General features: G+C 44.3%; 1 protein-coding gene across 2 annotated transcripts in view; it reads left to right on the forward strand.

Annotated features, from left to right (window-relative positions):
- Nucleotides 1–25007, forward strand: part of LOC138643166 (adhesion G protein-coupled receptor B1-like) — a 572016-nt gene that overhangs the window by 263149 nt on the left and 283860 nt on the right. For both annotated transcript variants that reach the window (XM_069731992.1, XM_069731993.1), the window contains exons 11-13: nucleotides 1187–1255; nucleotides 20033–20141; nucleotides 21081–21224. In XM_069731992.1, coding sequence (XP_069588093.1) covers nucleotides 1187–1255; nucleotides 20033–20141; nucleotides 21081–21224 — 322 coding nt within the window. The remainder of the gene's footprint in view (nucleotides 1–1186; nucleotides 1256–20032; nucleotides 20142–21080; nucleotides 21225–25007) is intronic.

Consider the following 25007-nt stretch of genomic DNA (forward strand, 5'->3'; position numbering starts at 1 on the left):
CACAGGATAGGATTAGATACACGGCTCAGCAGACAGTATCACACAGGATAGGATTAGATACACTGCTCAGCAGACAGTATCACACAGGATAGGATTAGATACACAGCTCAGCAGACAGTATCACACAGGATAGGATTAGATTCACGGCTCAGCAGTCAGTATCACACAGGACAGGATTAGATACACGGCTCAGCAGACAGTATCACACAGGATAGAATTAGATACACAGCTCAGCAGACAGTATCACACAGGAGAGAATTAGATACACAGCTCAGCAGACAGTATCACACAGGATAAGATTAGATACACGGCTCAGCAGTCAGTATCACACAGGAGAGGATTAGATACACGGCTCAGCAGTCAGTATCACACAGGATAGGATTAGATACACAGCTCAGCAGACAGTATCACACGGGAGAGGATTAGATACACGGCTCAGCAGTCAGTATCACACAGGATAGGATTAGATACACAGCTCAGCAGACAGTATCACACGGGAGAGGATTAGATACACGGCTCAGCAGACAGTATCACACAGGATAGGATTAGATACATGGATCAGCAGTCAGTATCACACAGGATGGGATTAGATACACAGCTCAGCAGTCAGTATCACACAGGAGAGGATTAGATACACAGTTCAGCAGTCAGTATCATACAGGATGAGATTAGATACACAGCTCAGCAGTCAGTATCACACAGGAGAGGATTAGGTACACAGCTCAGCAGACAGTATCACACGTGATATGCTTAGATACACAGCTCAGCAGACAGTATCACACAGGAGAGGATTAGGTACACAGCTCAGCAGTCAGCATCACACAGGATAGCCTTAGTTGCAGTAGCGATGCAGCAGATGATGTCACTCATGGCTTAGGCTTAGATGCAGCTTAGATACTGCTAACCACATGTCAGACACATCAGTAGTCAGTGTCATGTACAGAACATCTCATCTTGGATGCGTCTTCACAGTCAGCACATGGAGGATGAGAGTATCCGAGCCGGCAGGAAGCATTGTGGAGGAGATGATGTGCCTGACTGACACGTGTGGACCGCCGAGAATAGCATGAAGACCGGGGGGCTCCACGTGGAGAGCGGGGGTCTGGGTGGTAAATCTGCTGTAGTGTGAGGTGGGACGTCGCTGACCAGCTGTCATGCTGACGGTTTCTTCCGTCTTTTCCCACAGAACTTCGTGCAGATCATCAGCAACTTACTGTCCGACGAGAATCGGGACAAGTGGGACGAGGCGCAGGCGGTGAGTGACGGCCATCCCTCCACGTCCTGACATCGGGCGCTGCAGGGGGCCACAGATTACAGCAGACCCCCCATGGGCAATGCCCTCTGCTGCCCTGACCCCATATAGGAGGAGATGAGCACGCACTATCAGTGAATGGAGGGCTGTGAAAGGGTTAGCACGTCATGGGGGCCACATGTTAACCATCACTGTGGGGCCCCGACTTCATTGCTGCAGATGCTGTACCGTACACAGCCTGTAGACCTGTGTGGCGGTTTTTTAGAAGAAAGCAGCAATGTTTTTCTAATGTGACTTGATACTAGGGAATCGTCACGTGAGCAATTCTCTGATGCTTCCTGTATAATTGCTCCCATGGCAAAGCATCACTACAAACCAAGGGGCTCATGCTGGTCTGTTCCTTCTCTTCCATAAAGGTAAAGCTGCTGCAGAACCTCGCTGCTCAGTGTGGCATAAGAGATATATTCCTGCCACACAATATGATTTCCCCACAGTATATTCCCCACACACAGTGTAGAGATACAGGGGGTCGGTGGTCACCCAGGTCCACTAGTCGAAACCGCATGGACCAGGGATCATCCCACTGAACGCCCGCTCTCCCCTTAATGTGGGCGTAACGCTACTCAGACAACACAGGGTGAGGGTGAAACAGTGTGACAACGCTTTATTGGACCACAAAAGAGGCAGGTAACACATAGAAGAGTCCCGGCACAGTACCCAAGATGGTGCACATTACAGATTCTCACCCTTCCGCTGACCCGCCGGGATAAGAGCAGCTGCGACTTCAGAGCTCTCAGGGTCGACCAACCCCACCTGTGGCACTCACAGTGAGGAGGTAATGACAAGCTTAGGAAGATAACAGTCCATACAGGTACAAGGGCCAAATGACCAGAGGGTTACAACCTGGCTTCTTTGAACATATCCATAAATGCCAGGTGACCAGATGGTCCCAACCTGGTTTCTCTAAACGTATCCATAAGTGCCAAGTGACTGGATGGTCCCATCCTTGTTTCTCCAAACGAATCCTTGGGTTCCAGGTGACAGGATGGTCCCAACCTTGTTTCTCCAAACGAATCCATGGGTTCCAGGTGACCGGATGGTCCCAACCTGGTTTCTCCAAACATATCCATACGTGCCAGGTGACCGGATGTGTTGTGAATTCTGTTGTCGGGCTCCCTCCTGTGGTCATGAATGGTACTTCGGCTGGTTCTGTCCATGGACTTCCTCTGGTGGGTGTTTCTGAGTTTCCTTCCACAGGTGACGAGGTTAATTCGTTAGCTGGCTGCTCTATTTAACTCCACTTAGATCTTTGCTCCATGCCACCTGTCAATGTTCCAGTATTGGTCTAGTTCACTCCTGGATCGTTCTTGTGACTTGTCTTCCCAGCAGAAGCTAAGTTCCTGCTTGTATTTTCTTTGGTTTGCTATTTTTCTGTCCAGCTTGCTATTTTTATTGTTGTCTTGCTTGCTGGAAGCTCTGGGACGCAGAGGGAGCGCCTCCGCACCGTGAGTCGGTGCGGAGGGTCTTTTTGCGCCCTCTGCGTGGTCTTTTTGTAGGTTTTTGTGCTGACCGCAAAGCAACCTTTCCTATCCTCAGTCTGTTCAGTAAGTCGGGCCTCACTTTGCTAAATCTATTTCATCTCTGTGTTTGTATTTTCATCTTTACTCACAGTCATTATATGTGGGGGGCTGCCTTTTCCTTTGGGGAATTTCTCTGAGGCAAGGTAGGCTTTATTTTTCTATCTTCAGGGCTAGCTAGTTCCTTAGGCTGTGCCGAGTTGCATAGGGAGCGTTAGGAGCAATCCACGGCTATTTCTAGTGTGCGTGATAGGATTAGGGATTGCGGTCGGCAGAGTTCCCACGTCCCAGAGCTCGTCCTTTATTATCAGTAACTATCAGGTCATTCCGTGTGCTCTTAACCACCAGGTCCATTATTGTCCTGACCACCAGGTCATAACACGGATGGTCCTAACATGATTTCTCCAAATGAATCCATGGGTTCCAGGTGACCGGATGGTCCCAACCTGGTTTCTCCAAACTAATCCATGGGTTCCAGGTGACTGGATGGTCCCAACTTGGTTTCTCCATACATATCCATTGGTGCCAGGTGATCGGATGGTCCCAAGCTGATTTCTCCAAACGAATCCATGAGTTCCAGGTGACCGGATGGTCCCAACCTGGGTTTCACAAACATATCCATGGTTCAGCAATTGTCCAGATCTGTGTTCTTCGAATCGGTGTCGGGGTCCCCTAAGTTGGGATCCTGTAGAATTATAAATATGTGACTCTAATGATGGAGCCATGATTTATTGCCTGCTGTCCTGTCTCTGGTCCTTTGGATGTTTGGATGTCTTGGCTGAATCTCTGTCTTTCACCCCCTCAGAGAGGCATATCACCTCTTTTTATGTTTATCAAGTGTCCTTCAGTCAAGCATCACAAACAAGGGGAAGAATGGTGACTACCAACTCACACTGTTTGATTATGTAATCTATTTGCATAGATTTGCCTCCTCTGTTTGGAATACCAACAAACTGTGATCTAGACAATGCGTGATTAGCATATCAGTAAACATCACTAGACATCAAGGATAAGAGCACAATGTTACATCAATTGTCAACTTACAAATCAATATTTCAGGCTTACAAAATCAAAAGTCTGTTTTCTTAACCAACCAAAAAGAAACACATATATTCAAAAGTCAACATATAGATATTCTTTCTGATTTGCTAAAAATAGTTGTCAGGTTAATTAAGATACATTCTGTGTCTCCACACCCAGTATGATTGTCCTCACAGTACACTCCCCCACACACTATATGATTACCCTACACACTGTATGAAGACCCCATAGTACATTCCCCTATACACAGTACAATGTCCCCACAGAACATTCTCCCAGGCACAGTATGATGTCCCCACAGTACATTCCCCCATACACAGTATGATATCCCGACAGTACATTCCCCCACACACAGTATGATGTCCTCACAGTACATTCCACCACACACAGTATGATGTCCCCACAGTATATTCCCCCACACACAGTATGATGTCCCCACAGTACATTCCTCACACACAGTATGATGTCCGCACAGTACATTCCTCACACACAGTATGATGTCCCCACAATACATTTCCCCCACACACAGTATGATGGCCTCACAGCACATTCCCCACACACAGTATGATGTCCCCACAGTACATTCCCTAACACACAGTATGATGTCCCCACAGTACATTCCCCCACACACAGTATGATGTCCCCACAGTACATTCCCCCACACACAGTATGATGTCCCCACAGTATATTCTCCCACACACAGTATGATGTCCCCACAGTACATTCCCCCACACACAGTATGATGTCCCCACAGTACATTCCCCCCACACAGTATGATGCCCCCACAGTACATTCCCCCACACACAGTATGATGTTCCCACAGTATATTCTCCCACACACAGTATGATGCCCCCACAGTACATTCCCCCACACACAGTATGATGTCCCCACAGTACATTCCCCCCACACAGTATGATGTCCCCACAGTACATTCCCCCCACACAGTATGATGTCCCCACAGTACATTCCCCCACACACAGTATGATGTCCCCACAGCACATTCCCCACACACAGTATGATGCCCCCACAGTACATTCCCCCACACACAGTATGATGTCCCCACAATACATTCCCCCACACACAGTATGATGTCCCCACAGTACATTCCCCCACACACAGTATGATGTCCCCACAGTATATTCTCCCACACACAGTATGATGTCCCCACAGTATATTCTCCCACACACAGTATGATGTCCCCACAGTACATTCCCCCCACACAGTATGATGCCCCGACAGTACATTCCCCCACACACAGTATGATGTCCCCACAATACATTCCCCCACACACAGTATGATGTCCCCACAGTACATTCCCCCACACACAGTATGATGTCCCCACAGCACATTCCCCACACACAGTATGATGTCCCCACAGTACATTCCCCCACACACAGTATGATGTCCCCACAATACATTCCCCCACACACAGTATGATGTCCCCACAGTACATTCCCCCACACACAGTATGATGTCCCCACAGTACATTCCTCACACACAGTATGATGTCCGCACAGTACATTCCTCACACACAGTATGATGTCCCCACAATACATTTCCCCCACACACAGTATGATGGCCTCACAGCACATTCCCCACACACAGTATGATGTCCCCACAGTACATTCCCTCACACACAGTATGATGTCCCCACAGTACATTCCCACACACACAGTATGATGTCCCCACAGTACATTCCCCCACACACAGTATGATGTCCCCACAGTATATTCTCCCACACACAGTATGATGTCCCCACAGTACATTCCCCCACACACAGTATGATGTCCCCACAGTACATTCCCCCCACACAGTATGATGCCCCCACAGTACATTCCCCCACACACAGTATGATGTCCCCACAGTATATTCTCCCACACACAGTATGATGCCCCCACAGTACATTCCCCCACACACAGTATGATGTCCCCACAGTACATTCCCCCCACACAGTATGATGCCCCCACAGTACATTCCCCCCACACAGTATGATGTCCCCACAGTACATTCCCCCACACACAGTATGATGTCCCCACAGCACATTCCCCACACACAGTATGATGCCCCCACAGTACATTCCCCCACACACAGTATGATGTCCCCACAATACATTCCCCCACACACAGTATGATGTCCCCACAGTACATTCCCCCACACACAGTATGATGTCCCCACAGTATATTCTCCCACACACAGTATGATGTCCCCACAGTACATTCCTCACACACAGTATGATGTCCCCACAGTACATTCCCCCCACACAGTATGATGCCCCGACAGTACATTCCCCCACACACAGTATGATGTCCCCACAATACATTCCCCCACACACAGTATGATGTCCCCACAGTACATTCCCCCACACACAGTATGATGTCCCCACAGCACATTCCCCACACACAGTATGATGCCCCCACAGTACATTCCCCCACACACAGTATGATGTCCCCACAATACATTCCCCCACACACAGTATGATGTCCCCACAGTACATTCCCCCACACACAGTATGATGTCCCCACAGTACATTCCTCACACACAGTATGATGTCCCCACAATACATTCCCCCACACACAGTATGATGTCCCCACAGTACATTCCTCCACACACAGTATGATGTCCCCACAGTACATTCCCCCACACAGAGTATGATGTCCCCACAGTACATTCCCCCCCACACAGTATGATGTCCTCACAGTACATTCCCCCACACACAGTATGATGTCCCTACAGTACATTCCCCCACACACAATATGATGTCCCCACAATACATTCCCCCACACACAGTATGATGTCCCCACAGTACATTCCTCCACACACAGTATGATGTCCCCACAGTACATTCCCCCACAAAGAGTATGATGTCCACATAGTACATTCCCCCACACAGAGTATGATGTCCCGACAGTACATTCCCCCACACACAGTATGATGCCCCCACAGTACATTCCCCCACACACTGTATGATGTCCCTACAGTACATTCCCCCACACACAATATGATGTCCCCACAGTATATTCCCCCACACCCAGTATGATGTCCCCACAGTATATTCCCCCACACACAGTATGATGTCCTCACAGTACATTCCCCCACACACAGTATGATGTCCTCACAGTACATTCCCCCACACACAGTATGATGTCCCCATAGTACATTCCCCCACACACAGTATGATGTCCTCACAGTACATTCCCCCACACACAGTATGATGTCTCCACAGTACATTCCCCCCCACACAGTATGATGTCCCTACAGTACATTCCCCACACACAGTATGATGTCCCCACAGTATATTCCCCCACACTAAGTATGATGTCCCCACAGTACATTTCCCCACACACAGTATGATGTCCCCACAGTACATTCCCCCACACACAGTATGATGTCCCCACAGTACATTTCCCCACACACAGTATGATGCCCCCACAGTACATTCCCCCACACTAAGTATGATGTCCCCACAGTACATTTCCCCACACACAGTATGATGTCCCCACAGTACATTCCCCACACACAGTATGATGTCCCCACAGTATATTCCCCCACACTACGTATGATGTCCCCACAGTACATTTCCCCACACACAGTATGATGTCCTCACAGTACATTCCCCCACATACAGTATGATGTCCTCACAGTACACTCCCCCACACACTATATGATATCCCCATAGTACATTACCCTACACACTGTATGAAGACCCCATAGTACATTCCCCTATACACAGTACGATGTCCCCACAGAACATTCTCCCAGGCACAGTATGATATCTCGACAGTACATTCCCCCACACACAGTATGATGTCCTCGCAGTACATTCCACCACACACAGTATGATGTCTTTACAGTACATTCCCCCACACACAGGATGATGTCCCCACAGTACATTCCCCCATACACAGTATGATATCTCGACAGTACATTCCCCCACACACAGTATGATGTCTTTACAGTACATTCCCCCACACACAGGATGATGTCCCCACAGTACATTCCCCCATACACAGTATGATATCTCGACAGTACATTCCCCCACACACAGTATGATGTCCTCGCAGTACATTCCACCACACACAGTATGATGTCTTTACAGTACATTCCCCCACACACAGTATGATGTCCCCACAGCACATTCCCCACACACAGTATGATGTCCCCACAGTACATTCCCCCACACACAGTATGATGTCCCCACAATACATTCCCCCACACACAGTATGATGTCCCCACAGTACATTCCCCCACACACAGTATGATGTCCCCACAGTACATTCCTCACACACAGTATGATGTCCGCACAGTACATTCCTCACACACAGTATGATGTCCCCACAATACATTTCCCCCACACACAGTATGATGGCCTCACAGCACATTCCCCACACACAGTATGATGTCCCCACAGTACATTCCCTCACACACAGTATGATGTCCCCACAGTACATTCCCACACACACAGTATGATGTCCCCACAGTACATTCCCCCACACACAGTATGATGTCCCCACAGTATATTCTCCCACACACAGTATGATGTCCCCACAGTACATTCCCCCACACACAGTATGATGTCCCCACAGTACATTCCCCCCACACAGTATGATGCCCCCACAGTACATTCCCCCACACACAGTATGATGTCCCCACAGTATATTCTCCCACACACAGTATGATGCCCCCACAGTACATTCCCCCACACACAGTATGATGTCCCCACAGTACATTCCCCCCACACAGTATGATGCCCCCACAGTACATTCCCCCCACACAGTATGATGTCCCCACAGTACATTCCCCCACACACAGTATGATGTCCCCACAGCACATTCCCCACACACAGTATGATGCCCCCACAGTACATTCCCCCACACACAGTATGATGTCCCCACAATACATTCCCCCACACACAGTATGATGTCCCCACAGTACATTCCCCCACACACAGTATGATGTCCCCACAGTATATTCTCCCACACACAGTATGATGTCCCCACAGTACATTCCTCACACACAGTATGATGTCCCCACAGTACATTCCCCCCACACAGTATGATGCCCCGACAGTACATTCCCCCACACACAGTATGATGTCCCCACAATACATTCCCCCACACACAGTATGATGTCCCCACAGTACATTCCCCCACACACAGTATGATGTCCCCACAGCACATTCCCCACACACAGTATGATGCCCCCACAGTACATTCCCCCACACACAGTATGATGTCCCCACAATACATTCCCCCACACACAGTATGATGTCCCCACAGTACATTCCCCCACACACAGTATGATGTCCCCACAGTACATTCCTCACACACAGTATGATGTCCCCACAATACATTCCCCCACACACAGTATGATGTCCCCACAGTACATTCCTCCACACACAGTATGATGTCCCCACAGTACATTCCCCCACACAGAGTATGATGTCCCCACAGTACATTCCCCCCCACACAGTATGATGTCCTCACAGTACATTCCCCCACACACAGTATGATGTCCCTACAGTACATTCCCCCACACACAATATGATGTCCCCACAATACATTCCCCCACACACAGTATGATGTCCCCACAGTACATTCCTCCACACACAGTATGATGTCCCCACAGTACATTCCCCCACAAAGAGTATGATGTCCACATAGTACATTCCCCCACACAGAGTATGATGTCCCGACAGTACATTCCCCCACACACAGTATGATGCCCCCACAGTACATTCCCCCACACACTGTATGATGTCCCTACAGTACATTCCCCCACACACAATATGATGTCCCCACAGTATATTCCCCCACACCCAGTATGATGTCCCCACAGTATATTCCCCCACACACAGTATGGTGTCCTCACAGTACATTCCCCCACACACAGTATGATGTCCTCACAGTACATTCCCCCACACACAGTATGATGTCCCCATAGTACATTCCCCCACACACAGTATGATGTCCTCACAGTACATTCCCCCACACACAGTATGATGTCTCCACAGTACATTCCCCCCCACACAGTATGATGTCCCTACAGTACATTCCCCACACACAGTATGATGTCCCCACAGTATATTCCCCCACACTAAGTATGATGTCCCCACAGTACATTTCCCCACACACAGTATGATGTCCCCACAGTACATTCCCCCACACACAGTATGATGTCCCCACAGTACATTTCCCCACACACAGTATGATGCCCCCACAGTACATTCCCCCACACTAAGTATGATGTCCCCACAGTACATTTCCCCACACACAGTATGATGTCCCCACAGTACATTCCCCACACACAGTATGATGTCCCCACAGTATATTCCCCCACACTACGTATGATGTCCCCACAGTACATTTCCCCACACACAGTATGATGTCCTCACAGTACATTCCCCCACATACAGTATGATGTCCTCACAGTACACTCCCCCACACACTATATGATATCCCCATAGTACATTACCCTACACACTGTATGAAGACCCCATAGTACATTCCCCTATACACAGTACGATGTCCCCACAGAACATTCTCCCAGGCACAGTATGATATCTCGACAGTACATTCCCCCACACACAGTATGATGTCCTCGCAGTACATTCCACCACACACAGTATGATGTCTTTACAGTACATTCCCCCACACACAGGATGATGTCCCCACAGTACATTCCCCCATACACAGTATGATATCTCGACAGTACATTCCCCCACACACAGTATGATGTCCTCGCAGTACATTCCACGACACACAGTATGATGTCTCCACAGTATATTCCCCCACACACAGTATGATGTCCCCACAGTACATTCCCCACACACAGTATGATGTCCCCACAGTATATTCCCCCACACTGAATATGATGTCCGCACAGTACATTCCCCCACACTAAGTATGATGTCCCCACAGTACATTCCCCACACACAGTATGATGTCCCCACATTACATTCCCCACACACAGTATGATGTCCCCACAGTACATTCCCCACACACAGTATGATGTCCCCACAGTACATTCCCCACACAAAGTATGATGTCTCCACAGTACATTCCCCCACACTAAGTATGATGTCCCCACAGTACATTTCCCCACACACAGTATGATGTCCCCACAGTACATTCCCCACACACAGTATGATGTCCCCACAGTATATTCCCCCACACTACGTATGATGTCCCCACAGTACATTTCCCCACACACAGTATGATGTCCTCACAGTACATTCCCCCACATACAGTATGATGTCCTCACAGTACACTCCCCCACACACTATATGATATCCCCATAGTACATTACCCTACACACTGTATGAAGACCCCATAGTACATTCCCCTATACACAGTACGATGTCCCCACAGAACATTCTCCCAGGCACAGTATGATATCTCGACAGTACATTCCCCCACACACAGTATGATGTCCTCGCAGTACATTCCACCACACACAGTATGATGTCTTTACAGTACATTCCCCCACACACAGGATGATGTCCCCACAGTACATTCCCCCATACACAGTATGATATCTCGACAGTACATTCCCCCACACACAGTATGATGTCCTCGCAGTACATTCCACGACACACAGTATGATGTCTCCACAGTATATTCCCCCACACACAGTATGATGTCCCCACAGTACATTCCCCACACACAGTATGATGTCCCCACAGTATATTCCCCCACACTGAATATGATGTCCGCACAGTACATTCCCCCACACTAAGTATGATGTCCCCACAGTACATTCCCCACACACAGTATGATGTCCCCACAGTACATTCCCCACACACAGTATGATGTCCCCACAGTACATTCCCCACACAAAGTATGATGTCTCCACAGTACATTCCCCACACACAGTATGATGCCCCCCACAGTACGTTCCCCCACACACAGTATGATGTCCCCACAGTACATTCCCCACACAAAGTATGATGTCTCCACAGTACATTCCCCACACAAAGTATGATCTCTCCACAGTACATTCCCCACACAAAGTATGATGTCTCCACAGTACATTCCCCACACACAGTATGATGTCCCCACAGTATATTCCCCCACACACAGTACATACCTTCCTCACTGTATAATGTCCCCACAGTTCATTCCTCCACACACAGTATAATATCCCCACAGTATATTACCCCACACACAGTACATACCTTCCTCACTGTATAATGACCCCACAGTACATTCCCCCACACACAGTATAATGTCCCCACAGTTCATTCCTCCACACACAGTATAATGTCACCACAGTACATTCCCCCACAAACAGTATGATGTCCCCACAGTTTATTACCCCACACACAGTACATCCCTTCCTCACTGTATAATGACCCCACAGTACATTCCCCCACAAACAGTATAATGACCCCACAGTACATTCCCTCACGCACAGTATGATGTCCCCACAGTACATTCCCCCACACACAGTATGATGCCCCCACAGTACATTCCCTCACACACAGTATGATGCCCCCACAGTACATTCTCCCACACACAGTATGCTGATCCCAAAGTACATTCCTCCCAAACACTGTATGATGACCCCATCATCAAATAATTAACTTGCGCACATGCTTTTACTGGTACATTAGTTATGATGGCTGCTGCCTCCTGCAGTACATATGCCATATAGAGGTCAGTATGTGATATTGATAGTGCTAGATATAGAGCAGACACTGTCATATATTGGTTAGTATGCAATTTACCGTAGGTAATATTACATACAGAGCAGATACTGCCATATAGAGGTCATTTTCTGATATAGGTAATATTACATATACATCAGATACTACCATATAGAGGTCAGTGTTTGATATAGATATTATTATATATACAGTGGGGCAAAAAAGTATTTAGTCAGTCAGCAATAGTGCAAGTTCCACCACTTAAAAAGATGAGAGGCGTCTGTAATTTACATCATAGGTAGACCTCAACTATGGGAGACAAACTGAGAAAAAAAAATCCAGAATATCACATTGTCTGTTTTTTTAACAATTTATTTGCATATTATGGTGGAAAATAAGTATTTGGTCAGAAACAAAATTTCATCTCAATACTTTGTAATATATCCTTTGTTGGCAATGACAGAGGTCAAACGTTTTCTGTAAGTCTTCACAAGGTTGCCACACACTGTTGTTGGTATGTTGGCCCATTCCTCCATGCAGATCTCCTCTAGAGCAGTGATGTTTTTGGCTTTTCGCTTGGCAACACGGACTTTCAACTCCCTCCAAAGGTTTTCTATAGGGTTGAGATCTGGAGACTGGCTAGGCCACTCCAGGACCTTGAAATGCTTCTTACGAAGCCACTCCTTCGTTGCCCTGGCGGTGTGCTTTCGATCATTGTCATGTTGAAAGACCCAGCCACGTTTCATCTTCAATGCCCTTGCTGATGGAAGGAGGTTTGCACTCAAAATCTCACGATACATGGCCCCATTCATTCTTTCATGTACCCGAATCAGTCGTCCTGGCCCCTTTGCAGAGAAACAGCCCCAAAGCATGATGTTTCCACCACCATGCTTTACAGTAGGTATGGTGTTTGATGGATGCAACTCAGTATTCTTTTTCCTCCAAACACGACAAGTTGTGTTTCTACCAAACAGTTCCAGTTTGGTTTCATCAGACCATAGGACATTCTCCCAAAACTCCTCTGGATCATCCAAATGCTCTCTAGCAAGCTTCAGACGGGCCCGGACATGTACTGGCTTAAGCAGTGGGACACGTCTGGCACTGCAGGATCTGAGTCCATGGTGGCGTAGTGTGTTACTTATGGTAGGCCTTGTTACATTGGTCCCAGCTCTCTGCAGTTCATTCACTAGGTCCCCCCGCGTGGTTCTGGGATTTTTGCTCACCGTTCTTGTGATCATTCTGACCCCACGGGGTGGGATTTTGCGTGGAGCCCCAGATTGAAGGAGATTATCAGTGGTCTTGTATGTCTTCCATTTTCTAATTATTGCTCCCACTGTTGATTTCTTCACTCCAAGCTGGTTGGCTATTGCAGATTCAGTCTTCCCAGCCTGGTGCAGGGCTACAATTTTGTTTCTGGGGTCCTTTGACAGCTCTTTGGTCTTCACCATAGTGGAGTTTGGAGTCAGACTGTTTGAGGGTGTGCACAGGTGTCTTTTTATACTGATAACAAGTTTAAACAGGTGCCATTACTACAGGTAATGAGTGGAGGAAAGAGGAGACTCTTAAAGAAGAAGTTACAAGTCTGTGAGAGCCAGAAATCTTGATTGTTTGTTTCTGACCAAATACTTATTTTCCACCATAATATGCAAAAAAAATGATAAAAAAAACAGACAATGTGATTTTCTGGATTTTTTTTTCTCAGTTTGTCTCCAATAGTTGAGGTCTACCTATGATGTAAATTACAGACGCCTCTCATCTTTTTAAGTGGTGGAACTTGCACTATTGCTGACTGACTAAATACTTTTTTGCCCCACTGTATACAGCAGATACTGCCATGTAGAGGTCAGTGTGTGATATAGGTAATATTACATGTAGAGCAGATACTGCCATATAGAGGTCAGTGTGTGATATTGGTAATATTACATATAGAGCAGGTGACATCTACTACATTACCTGTACTCAGAGAGTTATCACTGTGTTATCTATGGTGTTACATAGGACTGCAGGTGACATCCAATACATTATCTGTACTCAGAGAGTTATCACTGTGTTATCGGTGGTGTTACATAGGACTGCAGGTGACATCTACTACATTACCTGTACTCAGAGAGTTATCACTGTGTTATCTATGGTGTTACATAGGACTGCAGGTGACATCTACTACATTATCTGTACTCAGAGCGTTATCACTGTGTTATCTGTGGTGTTACATAGGACTGCAGGTGACATCTACTATATAAAGCTGAATGTGTGTGTGTGTGTGTGTGTGTGTGTGTGTGTGTGTGTGTGTGTGTGTGTGTGTATGTCCGGGATTGGCATCTGCACCGTCGCAGCTACAGCCACAAAAAAACATGCGGAAAAATTGCCACATGCACAAAAGTTGCCTCACACAAAACTTGCACATACTCAAAAGGCACCAGACATAAAACTCACCACGCGCAAAACTCGCCATGCGCAAAACTTGCTGCACACAACTTGCTACACTAACCTGTCACATGCAACTCGACACACAAATAGTTGCTACACGCATGTTGCCACACAAAACTCATCTCACAAAAGTCGCTACATGCATGTCGCCACACACAAGTCAACACACACAACTTGACAAGCGAAACTCGCCCTAAAACACACACAAGTCTGGTATTATCCTTCAAAAATAAAAATTTGATTAATAAGCAGACAAACTACAAGAGCAACAATTGCACCATATAGGAAATACGGCAGCTGTCAGTCACATGACCTGTCTATTATGTGTATGTGTGAGCTAATATATACTGCCAGGGGGAGGGCTTCCTGTTGGCTGGGGATTTATCAGGCTGCCAATTTATCTTACAAATACTGAGGTAAAAATACTGAGCAAATAACGTGTTAACGAGGTCTAATACAGGAGATCACACAGGTATATACTATATACAGGGGAGATGACACACAGATATATACTATATACAGGAGAGATGACACACAGGTATATACTATATAGAGGAGGAGATGACATATAGGTACATATATATACAGGAGGAGATGACATACAGGTATATACTATATACAGGAGGAGATGACATACAGGTATATGCTATATATAGAAGATGACATGCAGGTATATACTATATACAGGGGAGATGACACACAGGTATATACTATATACAGGGGAGATGACACACAGGTATATACTATATAAAGGAGGAGATGACATACAGGTACATACTATATACAGGAGGAGATGACATACAGGTATATACTAAATACAGGAGGAGATGACATACAGGTATCTATATATATAATTGTCTAAGGGTTTTTCCGTCTGTCTGTCTTTCTGTCTGTCTGTCTGTCTGTCTGTCCTGGAAATCCCGCGTCTCTGATTGGTCGAGGCTGCCAGGCCTCGACCAATCAGCAACGGGCACAGCGACGATGATGTCATAAAGGACATAGAAATCCCACGTTTCTGATTCAGCGACGGGCACAGTATCGACGTAGATGTCATAATGGTTGCCATGGCGACGATGATGTCATAAAGGTTGCCTCGACCAACCAGCGACGGGCACAGTCTGCCGCGAATTCTGGAATCATCATTCTCCATGTACTATGGGGACATGCATATTCTAGAATACCCGATGCGTTAGAATCGGGCCACAATCTAGTATACTATATACAGGAGGAGATGACATACAGGTATATACTATATATAGAAGGAGATGACATACAGGTATATACTATATATAGGAGGAGATGACATACAGGTATATACTATATATAGGGGAGATGACATACAGGTATATACTATATATAGGAGGAGATGACATACAGGTATATACTATATACAGGGGAGATGACACACAGCAGGTATATACTATATACAGGGGAGATGACATACAGGTATATACTATATACAGGAGATGACATACAGGTGTATATTATATATAAGGGAGATGACAAACATGTATATACTGAGGTGAAAATGAGAGGTGTGAGGTGAAAATGAAAAGGTGTGAGTGCAAAATGAGAGGAGTGAGGGAAAATAGTGGAGTGATCGGAAAATGACAGATGTGAGGTCGAAATGACAAGTGTTAGGCGGGAATGAGAGGAGTGAGGGAGAAAATGAGAGGTGTGAGGGGGAAAATTAAAGATGTGATTGGGAAAATGAGAGGCGTGATGGGAAAATAAGAGAAGTGAGGTGCTATAACTAACCACAGATATTTACTATGCCCAGGCAACGCCGGGCTCTTCAGCTAGTCTACTATATTATCTGTACTCAGAGAGTTATCACTGTTATCTGTGGTGTTACATAGGACTGCAGGTGACATCTACTACACTATCTGTACTCGGAGAGTTATCACTGTGTTATCTGTGGTGTTACATAGGACTGCAGGTGACATCTACTACATTATCTGTACTCAGAGAGCTATCAATGTGTTATCTGTGGTGTTACATGGGACTGCGGGTGACATCTACTACATTATCTGTACTCAGAGAGTTATCACTGTGTTATCTGTGGTGTTACATAGGACTGCAGGTGACACCTACTACACTATCTGTACTCAGAGTTATCACTATTATCTGTGGTGTTACATAGGACTGCAGGTGACATCTACTACATTATCTGTACTCAGAGAGATATCACTGTTATCTGTGGTGTTACATAGGACTGCAGGTGACATCTACTACATTATCTGTACTCAGAGAGCTATCACTGTATTATCTGTGGTGTTACATAGGACTGCAGGTGACATCTACTACATTATCTGTACTCAGAGAGCTATCACTGTATTATCTGTGGTGTTACATAGGACTGCAGGTGACATCTACTACATTATCTGTACTCAGAGAGTTATCACTGTGTTATCTGTGGTGTTACATAGGACTGCAGGTGACATCTACTACATTATCTGTACTCAGAGAGTTATCACTGTGTTATCTGTGGTGTTACATAGGACTGCAGGTGACATCTACTACATTATCTGTACTCAGAGAGTTATCACTGTGTTATCTGTGGTGTTACATAGGACTGCAGGTCACATCTACTACATTATCTGTACTCAGAGAGTTATCACTGTGTTATCGGTGGTGTTACATAGGACTGCAGGTGACATCTACTACATTATCTGTACTCAGAGAGCTATCACTGTATTATCTGTGGTGTTACATAGGACTGCAGGTGACATCTACAACATTATCTGTACTCAGAGAGTTATCACTGTGTTATCTGTGGTGTTACATAGGACTGCAGGTGACATCTACTACACTATCTGTACTCGGAGAGTTATCACTGTGTTATCTGTGGTGTTACATAGGACTGCAGGTGACATCTACTATATTATCTGTACTCAGAGAGTTATCACTGTGTTATCTGTGGTGTTACATAGGACTGCAGGTGACATCTACTACACTATCTGTACTCGGAGAGTTAGCACTGTGTTATCTGTGGTGTTACATAGGACTGCAGGTGACATCTACTACATTATCTGTACTCAGAGAGCTATCACTGTGTTATCTGTGGTGTTACATGGGACTGCGGGTGACATCTACTACATTATCTGTACTCAGAGAGTTATCACTGTGTTATCTGTGGTGTTACATAGGACTGCAGGTGACACCTACTACACTATCTGTACTCAGAGTTATCACTGTTATCTGTGGTGTTACATGGGACTGCGGGTGACATCTACTACATTATCTGTACTCAGAGAGCTATCACTGTGTTATCTGTGGTGTTACATAGGACTGCAGGTGACATCTACTACATTATCTGTACTCAGAGAGATATCACTGTGTTATCGGTGGTGTTACATAGGACTGCAGGTGACATCTACTACATTATCTGTACTCAGAGAGTTATCACTGTGTTATCTGTGGTGTTACATAGGACTGCAGGTGACATCTACTACATTATCTGTACTCAGAGAGTTATCACTGTGTTATCGGTGGTGTTACATAGGACTGCAGGTGACATCTACTACATTATCTGTACTCAGAGAGCTATCACTGTATTATCTGTGGTGTTACATAGGACTGCAGGTGACATCTACAATATTATCTGTACTCAGAGAGTTATCACTGTGTTATCTGTGGTGTTACATAGGACTGCAGGTGACATCTACTACATTATCTGTACTCAGAGAGTGATCACTGTGTTATCTGTGGTGTTACATAGGACTGCCGGTGACATGTACTACACTATCTGTACTCAGAGCGTTATCACTGTGGTGTTACATAGGACTGCAGGTGACATCTACTACACTATCTGTACTCAGAGCGTTATCACTGTGGTATCTGTGGTGTTACATGGGACTGCAGGTGACATCTACTACATTATCTGTACTCAGAGAGTTATCACTGTTATCTGTGGTGTTACATAGGACTGCAGGTGACATCTACTACATTATCTGTACTCAGAGCATTATCACTGTGTTATCTGTGGTGTTACATAGGACTTCAGGTGACATCTACTACATTGTCTGTACTCAGAGAGTTATCACTGTGTTATCTGTGGTGTTACATAGGACTGCAGGTGACATCTACTACATCATCTGTACTCAGAGAGCTATCACTGTGTTATCTGTGGTGTTACATAGGACTGCAGGTGACATCTACTACACTATCTGTACTCAGAGCGTTATCACTGTGGTGTTACATAGGACTGCAGGTGACATCTACTACACTATCTGTACTCAGAGAGTTATCACTGTGTTATCTGTGGTGTTACATAGGACTGCAGGTGACATCTACTACATCATCTGTACTCAGAGCGTTATCACTGTGGTGTTACATAGGACTGCAGGTGACATCTACTACACTATCTGTACTCAGAGAGTTATCACTGTGTGATCTGTGGTGTTACATAGGACTGCAGGTGACATCTACTACATTATCTGTACTCAGAGCGTTATCACTGTGTTATCTGTGGTGTTACATAGGACTGCAGGTGACATCTACTACACTATCTGTACTCAGAGCGTTATCACTGTGGTGTTACATAGGACTGCAGGTGACATCTACTACACTATCTGTACTCAGAGAGTTATCACTGTTTTCTGTGGTGTTACATAGGACTGCAGGTGACATCTACTACATTATCTGTACTCGGAGAGATATCACTGTGTTATCTGTGGTGTTACATAGGACTGCAGGTGACATCTACTACATTATCTGTACTCAGAGAGTGATCACTGTTATCTGTGGTGTTACATGGGACTGCAGGTGACATCTACTACATTATCTGTACTCAGAGAGTTATCACTGTGGTATCTGTGGTGTTACATAGGACTGCAGGTGACATCTACTACATTAGCTGTACTCAGAGAGGTATCACTGTGTTATCTGTGGTGTTACATAGGACTGCAGGTGACATCTACTACACTATCTGTACTCAGAGCGTTATCACTGTGGTGTTACATAGGACTGCAGGTGACATCTACTACACTATCTGTACTCAGAGCGTTATCACTGTGGTGTTACATAGGACTGCCCTCGCAGAGCTCTGCTCCCCACGTGTTGGTGATCCCCTCGCTTTCTTCTCTGCAGATGGGGCTGACCATGAGGGATCTCTTCCGGTTAGTAGAAGACTTTATAGATGTGATTGGATTTCGGATGAAGGATTTTAAGGATTCGTACCAAGTGACGGACAACCTGGGTGAGTGTCTGCCGCTGTGCTGAGCCCTGTGTGTCGTCCCCTCGGCCTCCACTAGGCTGCGCTGGTCGCTCATCAGCTGCTGTTAATGTATGCAGAGCATTGTGCTGCGCAGAGCATTGTGCTGCGCAGCGCGGCTCTGCAGATCTCCAGTATTCTGCATTCAGGGATCCGCTGCTCACGGCCGAATCTGTCAGTGAAATAAATATTTGCTCCTTTCATTCTTGCGCCTTTTTCTGTCTGATTTATGGCATTTTCAGCCGCTGTTTTATACTCTGCTTTTACTTGGAGTATTTTTTTAAGGACATTTTTTCCTTTTTTTCTTGTTTTGTTTTTTTTATCAGTTGACGTTTGATGCTGCGGCTTTTGATTTTCACATGTTTTCAGCTGATTCATTAATTGCCACTTTTTAGCTTATATGTTCTTCTGTTTCACCTATGTGAGTGATTTTTTTTTTAAGTTATTTTTTTTTTGTCTGCAAAAGGTGTTAAATGGTAAAGATCACAATAACGAGTATTTCTTATTTTGTACAAAATTCTTGAACCTTAAAATGTCCTGATCAGGGTGACGAACAGGCAACATGCAGAGCTTTACTACATACCGTCAGACAGTGCTGAAATAATACCGACATATAGTGACCATTCCGGAACACTGTGCATAAAGCAGTGTAATAGCGGTGCTATACGATGCCACCTGCTCCATAATTACCCGTTTACAAGATTTATCATGCAAAGTCTGCAAACAAAAAAAAAGTTTCCACCACAAAGTATAAAGCACAAGATGATTTATGGACAATTATAAAAAAAAAAGGAAAAAATACATAGAGCAAAATGTTGTTAAATAAATGTTCAAAACCCATAGAAACACGCAGTTCTCTGATCCTTATTGTATCGATAGAATATTCCTGTGCTCTAATGAGATTGTGGTTTTTTCCCCCCCAAGTCTTAAGTATCTACAAGCGTCCAGCAAACAGTCCGACAGATATCAGCTTCCCGATGAAAGGCTGGAGAGGAATGGTGGAATGGGCGCGAAACTCGGAGGATAAAGTCTCCATATCTAAGAGCCTCCTGACATCAGAAGACTCTGGTAAGTGACCATATACTGCCCCTATGTACAAGAATATAACTACTATAATACTGCTCCTATGTACAAGAATATAACTACTATAATACTGCCCCTATGTACAAGAATATAACTACTATAATACTGCCTATATGTACAAGAATATAACTACTATAATACTGCCTATATGTACAAGACTATAACTACTATAATACTGCCTATATGTACAAGAATATACCTACTATAATACTGCTCCTATGTACAAGAATATAACTACTATAATACTGCCCCTATGTACAAGAATATAACTACTATAATACTGCTCCTATGTACAAGAATATAACTACTATAATACTGCTCCCTATGTACAAGAATATAACTACTATAATACTGCCCCTATGTACAAGAATATAACTACTATAATACTGCCTATATGTACAAGAATATAACTACTATAATACTGCCTATATGTACAAGAATATACCTACTATAATACTGCCTATATGTACAAGAATATACCTACTATAATACTGCCTATATGTACAAGAATATACCTACTATAATACTGCTCCTATGTACAAGAATATAACTACTATAATACTGCTCCTATGTACAAGAATATAACTACTATAATACTGCTCCTATGTACAAGAATATAACTACTATAATACTGCCCCTATGTACAAGAATATAACTACTATAATACTGCTCCTATGTACAAGAATATAACTACTATAATACTGCTCCTATGTACAAGAATATAACTACTATAATACTGTCCCCTATGTGCAAGAATATAACTACTATAATACTGCCCCTATGTACAAGAATATAACTACTATAATACTGATCCCTATATACAAGAATATAACTACTATAATACTGCCCCTATGTACAAGAATATAACTACTATAATACTGCTCCTATGTACAAGAATATAACTACTATAATACTGCTCCTATGTACAAGAATATAACTACTATAATACTGCCCCTATATACAAGAATATAACTACTATAATACTGCTCCTATGTACAAGAATATAACTACTATAATACTGCCCCTATGTACAAGAATATAACTACTATAATACTGCCTATATGTACAAGAATATAACTACTATAATACTGCCTATATGTACAAGAATATACCTACTATAATACTGCCTATATGTACAAGAATATACCTACTATAATACTGCTCCTATGTACAAGAATATAACTACTATAATACTGCTCCTATGTACAAGAATATAACTACTATAATACTGCCCCTATGTACAAGAATATAACTACTATAATACTGCCTATATGTACAAGAATATAACTACTATAATACTGCCTATATGTACAAGAATATACCTACTATAATACTGCCTATATGTACAAGAATATACCTACTATAATACTGCTCCTATGTACAAGAATATAACTACTATAATACTGCTCCTATGTACAAGAATATAACTACTATAATACTGCCCCCTATGTACAAGAATATAACTACTATAATACTGCCCCCTATGTACAAGAATATAACTACTATAATACTGCTCCTATGTACAAGAATATAACTACTATAATACTGCCTATATGTACAAGAATATACCTACTATAATACTGCTCCTATGTACAAGAATATAACTACTATAATACTGCTCCTATGTACAAGAATATAACTACTATAATACTGCCCCTATGTACAGAATATAACTACTATAATACTGCTCCTATGTACAAGAATATAACTACGCATGCGCATGTGGTGAAAAGAACGCATGTAAACACGTGCAAACGCTGCTTTTTTTGATGCATGCGTTTTTGCATGTGGAAAAGAAACGCGGCGTTTTGACGCGTTTACATGCGTTTTTGCCTGCGTTTGCGTTTTTAAAACGCATGCTGAGAAGTGTGTGACAGCTGCCAATCATCAAAATCAAGTAAAAAACCCACTATAAATAGAAATAGCTAGGGTTAGGGTTAGGGGTTGGATACCTATGGATCCTAACTCTAACCCTAAAGGGATCCTAACCCTAACCCTAAAGGGATCCTAACCCTAACCCTTACCCTACCCCTAACCCTAGGGATCCTAACCCTAACCCTAACCCTAGGGATCCTAACCCTACCCCTAACCCTACCCCTAACCCTAAAGGGATCCTAACCCTAACCCTTAATAAGAGTTAGGGTTAGGATCCCTTTAGGGTTAGGGTTAGGATCCCTTTAAGCTTAGGATCCCTAGGGGTAGGGTAAGGGTTAGGGTTAGGATCCCTAGGGTTAGGGGTAGGGTAAGGGTTAGGGTTAGGATCCCTTTAGGGTTAGGGTTAGGATCCCTTTAGGGTTAGAGTTAGGATCCCTTTAGGGTTAGGATCCCTTTAGGGTTAGGGTTAGGATCCCTTTATGGTTAGGGTTAGAGTTAGGATCCCTTTATCACCTTTATGGTGGGGGGGTGGCATATCAGTGTGTTTTCTGTTTTTTTTTCTATAAAAACGCATGCGTTTTTAACGCAACCAAAGACATGTGCTTAAAAACCCATGTGTTTACATAGACAGCAATACGTTTTTTTGCCGCAAAAAAACGCATGCGTTTTTTTGCGGCAAAATAAGCCGCTAGAAATTACTACATGTTGCATTTCTGCAACACAACGCATGCATAGAAAAGACGCATGCGGCGGCAAAACGCATACAAAAAAACGCATGTGTTTTTAATGTTAAGTATAGGAAAAAAAACGCATGCGTTTTTTTGCGCTAAAACGCAGCGGCAAAAAACGCAAATGTGAAACCAGCCTAAATGAGTAACATACATATTATATATCATAAGCTATAGGGTGTGGATTCGGGTCACTCTGCTGTTCCACGCACAGCGCTGGTCTGTCATGTATGTGATGGCCTCAGAGATCGCGATTTACTGCTCCTAAAAGGATTTACGTTTCACTCATGTTAACAACAATTTTCATGTGCTATTTCCAAAATGCTGTAAATCTTAATATATTATTTCTCATTCACAAACATAAAATAGTTAGTGTAATAATAATTATGAAATTAATAAAATGATAAATCTTAATATAATCCTTAAATATAATATTAGCAAATACCTGCTATCAGAAAGGTGGTATAGTTCTCCTGATTCACCATGTTGCTTCTCTCATGTGCAGGCATTTGGTATCCATGGTTATGACCACTAGCAACCAGCTAAGTAATTGTCACTATATCAGTGGTTGTTTCGATGGATATCTGAGGCCCTGCACATGAGGTAAGCAACATGGCTAATCAAGAGAACTATACTACATCTCTAATTGGAGGTATTTGCTAATATTATAATTATTACACCTACTTTTTATTGGGATAGTATCTTATACATGGTGATACCACTTTAAATATTAAAAAAAATATTTTTTTTTGTCCAATATAAAATAATAAACATTTAATAAGTAATCTTTACAAAAAACAAACAATAAAACATTCTGTGACTTCTCCGGCATTCTGACTTCTCCGGCATTGTTGTATTACACGTCCTCAGACATGACCTTCACCCCATCTTTGTGAGCAGTCTGCTCGGGGTCACCATTGGCCCGGACCCCTGTGGTGAGACCTCGCTTTCCTTGGCCCATCTCCAGCTATTTTCTAGCCTCTTGGATGGAGGGTTTGCGGAGCCGGAGGCGCCCAGCTGGGCAGTGACCTTCTAATCGGTTCTCCTTTACTCTGTTGGTTGAACCATGAGCAGAACCTGTAGAGGTGGAGCTGGACCCCGCGCGTTTCACGCCGCTCCCGGCCACTTCTCACAGATTGCATTCACAACATGCGCTTCATGTTCT

The sequence above is a fragment of the Ranitomeya imitator genome, chromosome 6 (genome assembly GCF_032444005.1).
Source record: "Ranitomeya imitator isolate aRanImi1 chromosome 6, aRanImi1.pri, whole genome shotgun sequence".
NCBI lineage: Eukaryota > Metazoa > Chordata > Amphibia > Anura > Dendrobatidae > Ranitomeya > Ranitomeya imitator.